The sequence below is a fragment of the Lissotriton vulgaris genome, chromosome 4_1 (assembly GCF_964263255.1).
Source record: "Lissotriton vulgaris chromosome 4_1, aLisVul1.2, whole genome shotgun sequence".
Lineage (NCBI taxonomy): Eukaryota > Metazoa > Chordata > Amphibia > Caudata > Salamandridae > Lissotriton > Lissotriton vulgaris.
The window spans coordinates 1091890041-1091905239 of record NC_141691.1 but is presented as its reverse complement, the minus strand read 5'-3'; the positions used below and the strand labels follow the sequence as shown (position 1 = coordinate 1091905239).

Genomic DNA, 15199 nt, shown 5'->3' with positions numbered 1-15199 from the left:
GTATTTATGTTTAGGAGGTTATTCCCTAATATGAGATTTATGATTACTGCATAATGTATTTATGCTGGTGAGATTTATTGCATAATGTGTTTATGCTTGTGAGGTTATGGTCTAATGTGTTTAGGCTTATGAGGTTATGGCATAATGTGTTTATGCTTAGGAGGTTGGCGCAGAATGTATTTCACACCTAATGGGATGCTGATTGCATAATTTGATTTAGGTTGCAGGATATGATGCTGAGTACAGTGCTGGGCCAGTAATTATAGGTGGTGGTCTACATTTATTATTTGTGCTTGTGATGATTCTGGCAGTGCCCAATTGGCCCTGTCACATGTATATAATCCACTGTGAATATTGCCTAGTGCCAGTTGGCACAGTGTAAATGTGCGATTATGTTTCTAATGTATTTATGATAATACAAAGGCTATTTTTACATATAACCTTGTGTGGAGTTCCTTTTGTGGTGTGCCTACTGGGTTGCTGGTGTGTGTGTGGGGTGCACAAGCTTTACACATTGCCTCTGGTATAAGCCTGACTGGTCGTGCCAAGCTACCAAAGGGGTGAGCAGGGGTTATCTTCAGCGTGTAACTCCCTTGCCTAGGGGTTTCTGCCTGGGTTTGGCACAAGTCTTAGCCAACCAGAAATCCCATTTCTAACAGTCCGTAATCTAAATCGAGTGAATAAGGTACCTTCATACACATTCTGCACCAAAAGTAAATAAGGAGCAATACCTGCTGCCTTCTGAACCAAACGATAGTCTTTTACAGCTGGCTTCACCACCTTTACAGCCTCCCTAGGGCCCTGCCTATGCTTAAAGAAACAATCCTGAACCCAGGTTTTTTTTTATTGATAATGGTATTTGGGTTCTCAAAAAATATGCAGAACACAATGCCAAAGTGGTGTGTCTTGTATACTTCAGACCCGAGATGTTCAACTCACATTCATATAAAAGACAATCTATAACAACAGCGCCATTAAGCATTGCTTCATTGTTCACCCATATCAAACATCAGAGAAACAAAGGAGCAACATTAATGAGATCTTGAACGTACGCTAGTTCTTGATGCATGGAAAAGTGAGGGGTTGAAGGAGGGACCCCCAACAAGCATCTGCAAAATCTATTTACCTCCGTTTGGATAGGTCCGACATCTCTGTAGCCTCATAAGCCCATGCCATATGTCACAGTCAGGAGGCATTTTCTTTTATAGATTTCTAAAAACGGGGTGATATGTTACTATACTTAAGGAGCGAGTTTCAGTTTTTCTAGGGTCACACACCATTATAAAAGTTTTTGAGAAGTTGGTCTCCAAATCAAGCATCTTTATAAATGCCATGAAACTGGAAATCAAGTTCTTCAGGCCATTAGCCATTCTGGCAAGAAGCACCATGCTGTCCGTGTACAATAATACACGCATGGCCTTTTTTCTCAATACGTGGTACGTCCACACTGGTAGATACCAGTGTCCGCTACAAATCATTAATATAAAGTAAAAAGAGAATGGGGGCAAGTACACAATCTTCATGTATTCCACGATTGACTTTAAAAGGTGCAGTACATTCACCAGCCTTTCCAAATCTCACTGAAGCCGAAAGGTCCTGGTGGAGTGATCTTAGGAAGTTAACCAGACACACGTTGAGGCACAAAGGTAGCCCACAGTTTAGACCCGTTGACACAATCGAATACACTCGATAAAAGTATGAATGCAAGATGATGGGAGTGCCCTCCGCGTATTTGTATTTAGCCACAATGAGATGTAAACTGAGGCACTTTTCGAATGTCCCAAGGCCCTTCCGAAAACCATATTTCACCACAGAAAGGATATTACTCTCACTTTACCAGGAAAGAAGCCGTCCCAATATGACACTGCCAAGTATTTTGATTGTATTATCGAGCAGGGATATTGGTCAGTAGCACCTGGGGTCATGGGCATTAGCCTTTTTAAAGATAGGTACTACAAATTGACATATGCCAAAAAGGCGGAGTGCCCTCTCGACAAACTGAGTTAAAAACACGAGTAAGCATAGGGGTCCAAAACCCAGGATCCGCGTTGAATAAATCCAGAGGGACCCCATCCGGGCCCAGCTCCTTTTTCTACAGACTATCATGCATGGCTTTAAGAACTTCCTCTTCCTTAAAAGAGTCTATTGCATGAAGAATCCTCATTCAGTCCCTCATCTGGGATCACAATATTGGAGGAGTAAACAGAAGAAAAGTGTTCAGTTCAAAACTCTGGGGTAATGTGGAGGGGAACTGTTAGATTTGGGGGTCTCTAGTTGGCACAGGTAGGTACTTGTGACAAATAGGGACCCTCTCCTCTAGTCAGGGAAAGGGGATTACACAACTAAAATAACCCCTGCTCACCCTCTAGGTTAAGTGGCGTGAGCAGTCAAGGCTTATTTCAGAGGCGTTGTAAGTTAAGCAGTTGTGATCACATACAGTAACCCAGTGACAACACTACAAATGGACACCACACAGGTTTTATATCAAAAATAAGTAGACTTTATATAGAGTTGCCACAAGACCAAAAACGACAAAAATACACACTATGATTACTTTAAGATGGTAGATTTAAGCTTAGTTCAGTTCAGTTCTTGGATGCGACACTCTGCGTCAAAGTACCTTAAGTTGCGTTGCGCTTCCACGACAAGCAATGTCGCAGCGATGGGAAATGCGGCAAAGTCAGGTGCAAAGAAATAAAGATGTGAAGATCTTCCAGATGCGGCACGCTTCTCGGGGATGGCAGAAGTTCTCGATTCGATGCGTGGACTGCAGCAGCGACACCCTTACGAGGCGACGGCAACAGCTCCAGCGGCGACGCTTTTCTCCACGATGCGTGAAGTTTTCGCTCGATGCAACAACTACAGCGGCGACATCCAAGATGTGACGGCAGCAGCTCCGACGGCGGCATGCTTCTCGGGGATGCGAGGTGCTCTTGGTCGATGCAGTTCAATGCGACAGTTCCAGCTGTGACACCCTCCGGCTTCAGAGTTGCGATGGCAGGCACAGCGACATGCTCCGACCTCTTTGCGAGATTCTTCTCCTGATGCGGTGCAGTGCGACAGCTCCAGCGGCGACACCCTCCTTCTTCGGAGTTGCAACGGCAGCAGCAGCGACGGCGACACGCTTCCTCTTTGTTGCGGCACGCTTCTCTCCGATGCGGTGCAGTGCGACAGTTCCAGCAGCGACACCCTCCTTTCTCCGGAGTTGCGATGGCAGGCACAGCGACACGCTTCTTCTCGTTGAGTCGCTCTTCCAGCTCCTTGCGACACACAGTTCCTCAGAAGGCCCAAAACAGCAGCAGGCACTTTCAAAGAACTCTGGGGAGCTGGGGGTGAAGGCTGTTGTCCCTGAGACTTCAGCAGGAGGCAAGCTCTTTTCCAAGCACTTGGAGATCCTTCACAAGTTGAAAGCAAAGTACACAAAGTTCCTTTCTCCTTCCTTCGGCAGTAAGGCAACCACTGCAGGCCAATCCCCCAAGCAGCACTTCAGATTGGGAATAGTCTCTCCTCAGTTTCTTCAGGTTCCTCTCCTCAGTAAAGTTTTCTTCTTGTAGTCCAAAAGTGATCTAATTTCATGGGATCAGGGTCCCAATATTTATACCCAGAACTCCTTTGTTCTCTGAGGGGAGAGGGGCCTTTGCCCAGTCCAAACCAGTTCTGAAGCACTCTGTTTACCAGACTTCTCCTTTCCTTTCAGAGTGCAGGGCATGCACATCAGACGCCCCACAGGAGGTGGAGCCAGCCTTGTGGAAGGTAAGTACAGTCCTGGAGCACTTTGTTTACAGGACTCCTTCTCTTCTTTCAGTGTGCAGGGAGAGACATCAGCCGCTCCCCAGGGTGTGGAGCCAGCATTGTGGAAGGCAGGCACAGCCCTATTCAGAGTTCAGGTGCACTCCTCCCTCCCATCTGGATGCAGATCTCTCTATTCACCACTGGGTGACTCAGCCTGTCTCCTGGAATTCCCCAGCCCTGTCACTCACAAAACCAGACATAGGAATACACAAACTAGCAGAGGCAGGTTGGAATGGTTAGACAAGCAAATACCTACTTTCTAAAAGTGGTATTTGCAAACACTGAATATTAAAATAAACTTTACTAAAATATGTATTTTATTATATTGAGTTCAGGCATACTAAACTCGAATTTCTACCATGTTCTCTGAGACAGTTAGGATTATAAAGTGTAACAATTCTAACAGCCCATTCTGGCCTATGGAGAACAGGTAGCCTTGCAATAGTGAAAAACGAAAAAGGCTGTAATTCACTATTAGGAAATGCCACACACATCAGGGCCTGTCCTACCTTATACTTACAATGCACCCTGCCCGTGGGCCTACCAGAGGGGTGACTGATATGAAGAAAAGGGAAGGTTTAGGGACTGGGAAGTGGGTGCACTTGCCCAGTCAGCATGACAGTACCAGACTGCACGCAGGCTCTGCGATGGCAGACCTTAGACATATTTTACAAGGCTGCTTCTGTGGGTGGCACAACCAGTGATGCAGGCCCACCAACAGCATTTGGATTTACACGCCCTGGGCACATTCAGTGCACTAGACTAGGGTCTGATAAGTAAACCAAATAGCCAAACATGGAACCACTGATTAGTACATCAATTTACAGTAGGGAGCACTTGCACTATGGCACTGAATAGCAGTGGCACAGTGCCCAAAGCATATAACACCAGCAAAAATAAATGAGGCAACAGAAAAAATGGAAGGGAGACCGACGCCAATGGTGCCAGGCCTAACAGTAACTGTATCTGGGGACGAAACCGGTGATAGACAAGCCCGAACCAAGTTCCAGAACACCTGAGAATCTTTGCTCTGACAGGCGACCACGATAGCCTCCCACGTCTCAGCCTTAACAGCCGACTTCCTATTTCTCAGTACCAAAGCATATGCCTTTCTGCTGGCTAAAATTAAGCTCTGCTCTCTAGGGATTTGCTTGAAGGCCCTACACGGGCTATTGTTTGCCACCGTGAAATCTTTGTCAAACCATGTTTTACCATGGAGAGAAGCCATGCTCACGGGTCTAGTGAGCATACCTTTCACACAAAGCATATGTTCTAAGAAACAGCTTAGGCCCACAACAGGATCTTAGGCATCCAAAGAACAAGAATTCACCAAATCTATACTGCCATCAACACAGTGGTTCATAATTTCATGTGAGGATGGCGCCAAATTAACCTGCGACCCAGGTTCCTTGGTGGTTAACAAATGGCTACTCCCTACAGGTATGTGCTGGTTCTTCAGGGGGAACCACGATCTATAGTACTAGGGTGTAGTGGGAGCTATAAACTAATGCAAGCACCTAGCCACCTGTAATTAATCGGTACAAACTCCATGAAGTAAAGACAATCTATTGTGGTCCCATTACACCTTCAAGCAAAAGTTGGTATTACAGATGTGGTAACTTTTGGCCTTGCTGAAGAGCAGCTAAGCCAAGCATGGCTAAAACATATTGGCAAAGCCAACAGCTCTTACACAGGCAAGACCTATTGGCTCAGCCAATGGTTGTTGCGGACTGGACTTATTTTTACTCATCAGACTTTGGCCCAGAGCAAGAGAGAGAATCATTCACTGCAAGACAAGAAACCCCGTTTTATAGATATCATAGGTCACCAGAAATGGATACCGTTGGCGTCCTCTGAAATCCATAGAATTTCGATCTACCTCCGAGATAAGGAGGTCAAATATTAATAATGATAAAGAAGGCACAGTGGCTAGTTTGGCATGAAAATCACCTGCCAAGAGGAGGTTGAATGGTCTACCAGCCTATGCATCCTTCTCGGCTAGAGAACCTATCGGTAAGACAGTCCCTGGGAATCCGAATTGCCCTTGGTTGTAAAGTCATTATAAAAATTCACCACATAAAACCTAAAATGACTTCCTCAACAAAGGTCAAAGGCCTATACCACGTCCATTTCTATCACAATAGGAACAATTTTACCATCCACTATCAACCTTGAACTGGCAGCCATGCCCCCTTTAGAACGACCCACAGGAGAAGACAGGGCAGGAAGATTAAAACACAAACCCACTGAAAATAATCTCATTCACAGCCCGTGTTTTCTGTATACGCACAATATCGTAATCTTTGATAAGAGACTGCCAACCCGAAGTTTGGATATTTGAGGCCACTTCAGCGAAATTCCACCGGAGGAATTGAATATTAGGATTACTCTCATTCATAATGGCACCATGCACCACCGTTGGAACATCACAGGTCAACATAGGAGATTAAATGTTAGGGCCTGCATACAATGAACCCGAAGTTATCATCACCGAGAGAGTCTTAGGCAGTGCGGGCAAAAAGCAGGATAAACAGCCGGTGAGGTTTCAGGTCTCACGCCACGGGAAGTAAAAGGCCCTTTTCAGCCCGTCCTGAGCAGCCAGCCCCTCCTCTGCCATATGGTGTGCTGTGGAACATAGTCCCACCCAGGGGGGCCACAGAAAAAGTTTCAGGCAGTGCGGACAAAATGCAGGGCAAACAGCCGGTGAGGTCTGGTGTCAATCTGTGCTTTTTCCTCTGCTGATACTGGCACTCTTCTGGTGAGACTTGTCCTAATGGATCAACGGGTACTGGATCGGTCAAATTTAGTTATTCTCCTTTAACTGGATATACTATGGCCATATATTTCGACAGTCATTTTTGGAATCATTCCATCTTTATCACATTGTTAATTGAATTGTGTAAAGGAAAATCAGAAGTGAATGGTGAATCATAATGATCCAACAGGTCTCCTTCCTCATTTTGACCCATCCCAACAGGTGAAAGACCTCTGTCACGTGAGCCAGGACCTCTCAAGCACGTTTTCCAACTCAGATTCTGGTGAGGATGTACTTCTCTCTCTCTATCCTCTACTAGAGCCTTTGACTGTGGCAATGACTCTCCAAAACGTGAGACCGCTCTCCGATGTCTTAAGCGTAAGCAAAACATGCTATGTCCCTCTGATTTATCAGAGCATTTTTTCGATGAAATGATGCTTCACATAGCCACACACTGACCCTCCTTCCCTTGCAAACGTAAGTACACTGGACAATTAGACCAGTACCAGTCAGCTTTTACCTCACACTGCTGGTGTAAGAGATCAGTATGCTGTCCCTGTAGTGTTGTAAGACTGAAGTATCTTTTCAGAAAATAGAGGGGAGATTGGCCGTAGGCACCTAAAAGCCAGACACCAAGCAATGAACCTGCGTCCCCAACCCTATGGGTGCATCTGTCCGAGACAAACAAAAAGGAAGTGAGGCAGTGTTTCTACTCTGTTAAAGGAAATAGTGATAGTAGATCTATGTAAAAAATGTATTTGTCGAAGCAGAAAGAGACCTTTTGAGAAGAAGCCGGGGCTTGGTTATATATGTGGAGAGGAAACACGTTTCATGATGTAATTAATGAAACGGGCAAGAAGCAGACACTGCTGCAATAACTGTGTTTCTTCTCAATCATTTTCTATTTAATCTTCAGCCTTTTTAAATAAAAGGAAAACTGTTGAGAATTATTTTGGTGATAACAGTACACGAGAAGAAATTAAAAGAAAACAAAACAAGAGCTAGGTTATAGCAGCAAGAGGAATCTGCAACAAAACCGACTACTGCAATGTAAAGGGAAGAACTGGGTTTGTGGGAGTCCCAACACCGTGGAAGGGGAGGGACAACATGATTGAAAGCTTAAAAGGGCCAGATAATGTTTGAGATGGAGATATAGTACTTGGGTGGAGAGGTACTGGAACTGCACAATATTCCAAATTGATGTACGTGGACAGATGTTTTGTTCTGCTTTCCACTGTTTTAAATCTACCTTTGAGAACTTTACTATTAAGCTGATTGTTAATGACTGCGTTCACTGTAAGCAATTATTTTGCTAAGAACAGTTAAATACTGTAAACATTAAACACAATAAAAAAGAAAATTATGATTTGCGACCCATTAAAGGCTTAATATTCACAAACTTTTAAATAATGTTGAAAACTAGCAAAACATATATATAAAATACAATATGCATATACCAACAAGCATTCAAGCCTGCTAATGTCTTCACTGATAACATTTGAACAATATTTGTAATGGAAAAAGCAAATAAATTGTAGCAAAAATGCACACTATACGATATGAGGGTGGTATTAATATTTGAAAAATGCAACGCGCTGGCCTACCTTTTATAGCGAATGTTTAGGAGTGAATACACAGCACCTCCAATACAAAGTGGATACAGTAAATAGGACAGGTATTTCATGGCCTGAAAAGGAACAAGACATTAGCATTTTATTACTCACTGAAATGGTAAGAGATCTCACAGTGTCACGCATTTCACAGAAAAAATATGGACAAGCAGCTAAAAACCATTTACCTCTCAAAAACACAGTGATACAGATGTGCAATCCGTAATTAAAAACCCTTAGGTGCTCATTAAACCGCATCTTTAATAACGCAACCAGGATTATCTGTACCGTGGGTACAGTAATTTATTGGAGGGGCATTAACAGTTTCTGTCCTGTTAATGGTGTGTACTGAGCGAAACTGCATTTATACCCCAAAGCCTGTATGTTTTTCCCTTATGCTGAAGCTTTTTCTACTGAATTCTGTGTTGTCTGTTTTTCAAAGGTAAAATATATCTAGGGAAAAAGCAGGGTTTTACTCTGGAGTTATAATTCCAATTTAACTCTAAACTCCTGTTTACTGCCAAATCAAAATATCATAGCATTTGCAATGAGTGCCTTAAAGTGAAAGAACATCAACAACCCAAACTATCTGTAATCTCCTCACCCATAATATTCTTTTTGATACAAATGTAATCTTTCTATAAATTCTACAAAAAAGAATATTCTCTCCGGCTTTCAGACTGGATCTACAATTTTTCACCAATATCAGGTAAGCAGTCATGGGTGTCCGCAGGGGGGGGGGGGGGGGGGGGGGGGGGGGTTGGGGGGTCAAGTAGGGGCGCTTGACCCCCCTGGAGCACCCCTCCTTGTCCACTCTGCGGACACCCATGCTTTTGCGGACGCCTTTTGTCCGTAATTCTGGGCCCAGCAGGGTGCAGAGCTGTTCCCTGCCAGAGGCCTCAACTCCCTGATGGGGAGTCTTGCACGCCTCCTCGCAGGCCCTCCCGCCCATTGTCATTCTGTCTGTGGCTGATTATCACATACAGAATCACAATGGCTAGTTTGAGCGTGCTAAAGCATACATCCCACCCTGAACCAATGAGGCAATGGGTATGCGCTGCCGAGACCAGCAGACACAGAGCAGGGTTGTGTGTGCCATTATCGGGGTTTTCTCCCTAAGGCCATGAAACGGAGCAGGCTCTGCCTCGAGTGCCACATGACATCACCACTGCTAGAGGTGGTGCGGAAATACACCCACCCCCTTCAAACTCGTACTCAATGGCATTCTGGTTTGTGCAGTCCTTTGCTTAATCAGCCATAGATGAAAGTGCAGGCTGCATCCTAAGGGGAAGTGGCAAACTAGATCTGGACACCAAGACCTCCTTTTAACACTGTGTAGCCTTCTGAATTAAGCTCGGAGGGGGGGGGGGGGGGGGGGGGGATGCATTATCCTCCCAAGTCAAAAATTGAGGGTGCAGCATAGCCCTGATTTCAGATCCCACTAAAACGTACACAGTCTCGTGTCAATAACATATCTATCTGCCAGTATGCACCCTATCATGTCTGGCAGGACGTCCCGACCCTGTGTTTCACTGCCTTATATCCCTCTGTACCCCATTCCCCGTGCTCACTGCCTGAAATCCCTATGTACCCCACATCTTGCGCTCACTGCCTTATTTCCCTCTGTACCCCACCCCACGCTCACTGCCACAACATATCCCTCTGTACCCCACACCTGGCGCTCACTGCCACAACATATCCCTCTGTACCCCACACCTCTCGCTCACTTCCTTATATCCCTCTGTACCCCACACCTTGCGCTCACTGCCTTATATCCCTCTGTACCCCACACCTTGCGCTCACTGTCACAGCATATCCCTTTGTACTCCACACCTCGCTCTCACTGCCACAACATATCCCTCTGTACCCCACACCTCTCGCTCACTGCCTTATATCCTTCTGTACCCTACACCTTGCGCTCACTGCCTTATATCCCTCTGTACCCCACACCTCGCGCTCACTGCCCCAACATAACCCTCTGTACCCCACACCTCGCGCTCACTGCCACATATCCCTCTGTATCACACTACTCACACTCACTGCCTGATCGCTCACTTTACTCTTCTACGTGTTCTCTCTCCTTCCACTCGTTCTACCTCTATTCACCCCCTTACTTCATTTAGTACCTTTTTTTTTTTTGAAGACGTTTATTGCACATTTCACATGATCAATCACAGCTTTGCGCCTACAACCATATTAGGCCGGCTACATTTGTGAACTGTCAATGTTCAATTGCGTTTAAGTTTACACAGCCCATCAGCTGACAGCCATAGGCTCAGCGGCGTTGCAGCAATTAACATTAGCAATTCAGTGCAGTGCTTCCCAGTTGCTTGACGCCTCTGTCGTCTTACATTTTATGTTTTTATTTTTATTTACTATTCCCTTTCTCTTTAACCTTGAAATTAAGAAAGGTGAGAACTATTACAACTTTAATCACCGTGTCACAGCATCCTCCCTCCCCACATCTCCAACTATATACCCCGTTGAAACGTATCCTGTATATGGACAACTATGTTATACTCATCACTCATCTCAGTCTGTGGTTCGCGCCACCAGGTAGTCCCTTAAGTATAGCCAGTAGTCCTTAGGTCGTGATCTGGCAGGCAATTCTTCCTCATATGTTGTCAGCATATCTCGACAATATGTTAAGTCCTCTAACCAGTTTTTCATTCTCGGCCCAGTTTTACCATTCCAATGTAGTGAAACTCTCCGTTTTGCCATTAGTAATGCAATCACACAAAACGTACGTTTCTTTGCCCTGATCTGTGGGACTAGACCTAACAGACACACTTTGACCGTGCAGTCGAGTTTCTCTGCAATCATTTCGCTAATTGCCTGCACCACCTGCAACCAAAACTGTGCCACTGAGTGACATTGCCATGCTAGATGTAAAAACCCCGCGTTTTCTTGTTTGCATCTTACACATCTAGAGTCTTCACATAACCCATACCTGTGTAGCCGCTCAGGTGTATAGTACATTTGGTGTATGTATTTATAATGGATAATTCTAAGGTTTCCATTTGGTGTTAGCATGCTGGTGAGTGTGCACGTCGTTTCCCATTCTTCCTCTGTGAGCGTATCTTCCAACATTGTGCACCATTTTTCACTTACCCCCTCCGTGTTTGCTCCAATGTCCCTCTGTAAGCTCGTATACAATCTTGAAACCAGGTGTGTGGCTGTGGGTGCTGACAGGACTAATTGCAGCAGAGCCAATGTCTGGGGTTCTTCCGGATATGTAGTAAAGTGTTCTTTTATCGCTCTTTGGAGCCTGTAGTAGCTGAAGCTGAATAATAGTGTCGGATGGCTAATGTATGTCAACTTATCTAGTGTTTGAAATACTCCTTCTTTGTACAGGTCTCCCATCGTGTCAATACCTGCTCTCCGCAGTTGATCCATGCCTACTTGTTCTTGGGTGATAGATAGGGCTGGATAATTAGCTAGTGGGAGTGCTGGTGCGTACAATGGTAATTTACTAGCTTTTTTGCCTATCAACCTCCATGCGTCAGTGGTGGTGTTTACCGTATTTATATCCCTTTCGTGCAATCTGGGACGCTTGTGTGGTAATATGTTGGCTAATGGGATTGGGCAGCATCTCCTGTTTCCACTGCCACATGGGTCAGGAAGGGTATCTCGTGGTACAAGTAGTGCGCGAATTGCGCCTGAGCGCAGAGATAGTAAAGATAGATGTCTGGGACCTTGAAGCCTCCCCTTTCATATGGCAGTGTCATTGTTCGCAGTTCCAGTCATGCTTGCTTTCCCGCCCACAGTAAGTTCAACACCAATTTGTTAATGTTACGGAAAACTTCTGCCGGTGGTTTGATGGGGATGTTGTGGTACCGCAATTCTGGATCCCTCCGTTTTACCAGCCTCGGGGTCCATCACTCACGTTATAAAATACCGTCGTATCATGACGAATTTGGTATCCACGAACCGGTAATGATTGGGACATCATCCCCATGCATTTGCGTCATGATTAAGCGATGCTAACACTCTTGAATCTTGATTTGCGACTCGAACCCGCAGACTCCATTTTGTAAACGGCATCCATCTTAGGACTTGCCCTCATATAAGTCAATTGATTAAAGCCGAGCTTGATCCGAAAGGACACGTCCTCTGTAGCTGACCCCCCTCATGACCTGGCCGAGCTGACTCCACCGCCTCCAGCCAAGCCTGTTTGGGCAGCTCCTCGCCCAGTGGCCGAGCCCGATATCATCAAAGCACAACATGTCATAAACCTTCACTGCATACAAACCCTGTTTTCCATACACATGCACACCTGTCCGTGATTCTTGTTTATGACCCGTTTTATGGTGGGAGGGGGCTCGACCTTATTGGCATTTCATCGATATCTGATGGGAGTTCTGGATCTGGCGAGGTAATCCATCACTAACCGGACATCTAAAATATGTACTGACCAGCATGACTTCGCTCTTTGTATTATTGTGGAAATATTTGTATTGCCATATCGTAAACTTAAGAATTCTTGCCTGCAGCTGTTATTTATGTATATAAGGAGAAGTCTGGTTCTGTAAAAACGAACAGTCTCCTGAGAACTTACGGCCCGTGTTGTCGTACTTCTAGGACGCATGTTACTTGGTTGCAGCCAATAAACTTGATCTTTGACTTCATCTAGAAGACTCAGTGTTTCTGTAAGTCCAGAACAGGGAGAACCTAGAGGTCTTCGGGTGTGATCCCCTGGCACCACCGGGTCTCTAAAAACCCGGCACCTCAGTTGGCGCCCAACTTGGGGCGGTATCAAGCGGTGACGGTCCAAGCCAGATGTTCGTGAGGAGCTTCGTGTGAAAATTCCGGACGACGGCCAGCCACTTCAGCGACCCCTGCATGTCGACGTGGTTCCGAAGGTCTTTGCTGCGAGGTTCCCCGCGTCCCGACGGCTACGAAGGACTGCTGCCCTGACTATCGCCTTGTTTTGGACCCAGTGATCCTTGGTAGAACGAAACGATAGAAGAGTCTTCTAGTGACGTCACCGATCTTCAATATTCAGTTAAGTATAAGTGGAGCGTCTCCCAGTCCTTAGTTTGGTTCTTAGTTTGATTCTTAGTCTTGGTATCCCAGAGATACGGTTTGTATTATTGGTACTTGCAAGCACCAAAACCGAGGGTTTCGTGTATTCACGATAATATCATAATTAGATAATCCCTTGAAGTTTGAAGCTAGACTAGTGAGCGAAGATGCCTGGTCTCAGCAGACTTGGAAACTTGTTTTGTCTTGGTTGTAGTAAGGACTCCCGATTAGAGGATTCGCGTCCGGTTCCTCCGATTGGAACTCCAACATATGAGTTATATATAAAACATGGAGTAGGTCCTATCACGTATAACGAGGTATGGATGAAATATACACGCAAGGATGGTGTCTTAAAATGGCCCCAACATGGTAGTTTCGACCCAGAAATACAACCTCGAGGTCAAATTGTTCAAGAAGAAAGCCCGGCCGGCGATGTTTGACTCTTTTCGCTTATGGCGCAAAGAAGCCAAACAGAAAGAAATGAAACTAGCTAAGAAAAATAGAAGAGGTATGTCAATGGTGCAAGCCGCCATTGCATACAAAGATAACGAGGAAGAGCAAGAAAGTGAACAAATGCTCAGAAGCAAGAAGTTAGCAGTAGATAAATGCTACCCAATGTTACCACATGAGGGACAAGGTTCAAAGGGAACATCAGAGAAAGATCCGTTAATGTCCCATTTATTAAACTCGCCACCCCCATATACATCAAGCGTTGTGGGACCCCCAAAGCGTATTGTTATACCGCGCCCTGGCGCACGAAACGCAGCACTTGTGGGACACCCCCGCGCCGCACGGCCACCAGCTGCTGCGTGTGCCCCTTGCCTGCCCTCTGCCGCGCTGCTGCCTCGTTTGCCGATTGCCGGCTGACTCCGCTGCGGTTGTTTTTGCCTTGTTTTGTCCGTAATTTGTGCCTGTTGTATTTTATTTCTTTTTGCCTGTGTTTTGGTTTCCTTCCTTGTTGTCCGCCTACCTCGCCGCCCTCCGCCCTCCCTTCCCGCCACCGCCGCTTTTCCCCGCCCCTTTTTCTATTCTGTGCCCTCCCCGCTCCCGCCTCCCAGCTGCTCCGCCCACCCGCGCACTTCGCCTTAAATGGCGACCGTGCGAACGCGCAGCGGTCACGCGCAGCGGGCGCGCCGATTGTGCGCCGAAGGCGCGCCAAAGGTAAGCCCGTCTATGCCCGTCTACGCCTGGACCGCGCCCAGTGCCAGGACCCCTGGCCCCCGAAGACCCCGACCGACCCGCCTGACGTACTCCGCCGCCACCCTCACCGCTCTCAACACCGGCCGACTCCCAGAATGCCATCAAGCCACTCCACGACGTACCCACGGACCTTTCAGCTGCCACGCCTGCAAGTTCACCTGCATCCGGACCAGCCTCGCACCAGCACCCGCCAAGTCGAACACCAGCAGCACCCACCTCAAGTGCATCCTGCTCAACACCCGCTCCGTCCACAGACACGCCATCGAACTCTGGAACCTCCTAGACGCCACAGCCCCTGACGTTGCCTTCCTCACGGAGACCTGGATGAACGCCTCTTCAGCTCCCGACATCGCCATCACTATCCCAGAGGGCTACAAGATCGTCCGGAGGGACCGAAACGCCAACCAGATGGGAGGAGGCATCGCCATCATCCACAGGAGCACCATCCGTCTCACGACCAGTACCGACAACACCCTGACCAGCGCCGAACACCTGCATTTCCAGATCCACACCAACCCGAACACCACCCTCAGAGGCACCCTGATCTACCGACCCCCTGGACCACGCACGCAATTCAGCGAGGACATCGCCGACTTCGTCAGCCCGCATGCCCTCCCCTCCGCTGACTACATCCTCCTGGGAGACCTCAACTTCCACCTGGAGAACAACAACGACCGCAACACCAGCACCCTGCTCGACAACCTCGCCAACCTGGGACTCAAGCAACTGGTGTCCACCCCCACCCACCTCGCCGGACACACACTCGACGCAGTCTTCTCCTCCAGCACAGACATCGACTTCAGCCACGCCACAGAGC

At 46.8% G+C, this 15199-nt stretch overlaps 1 protein-coding gene across 4 annotated transcripts in view; it reads right to left on the bottom strand.

Annotated features, from left to right (window-relative positions):
• The window catches only part of CLPTM1L (CLPTM1 like), a 2174700-nt gene that overhangs the window by 629731 nt on the left and 1529770 nt on the right, over positions 1 to 15199 (bottom strand). For all 4 annotated transcript variants that reach the window (XM_086965311.1, XM_086965312.1, XM_086965310.1 and 1 more), the window contains one exon: positions 8152 to 8234. In XM_086965311.1, the coding sequence (XP_086821437.1) occupies positions 8152 to 8234 (83 nt within the window). The remainder of the gene's footprint in view (positions 1 to 8151; positions 8235 to 15199) is intronic.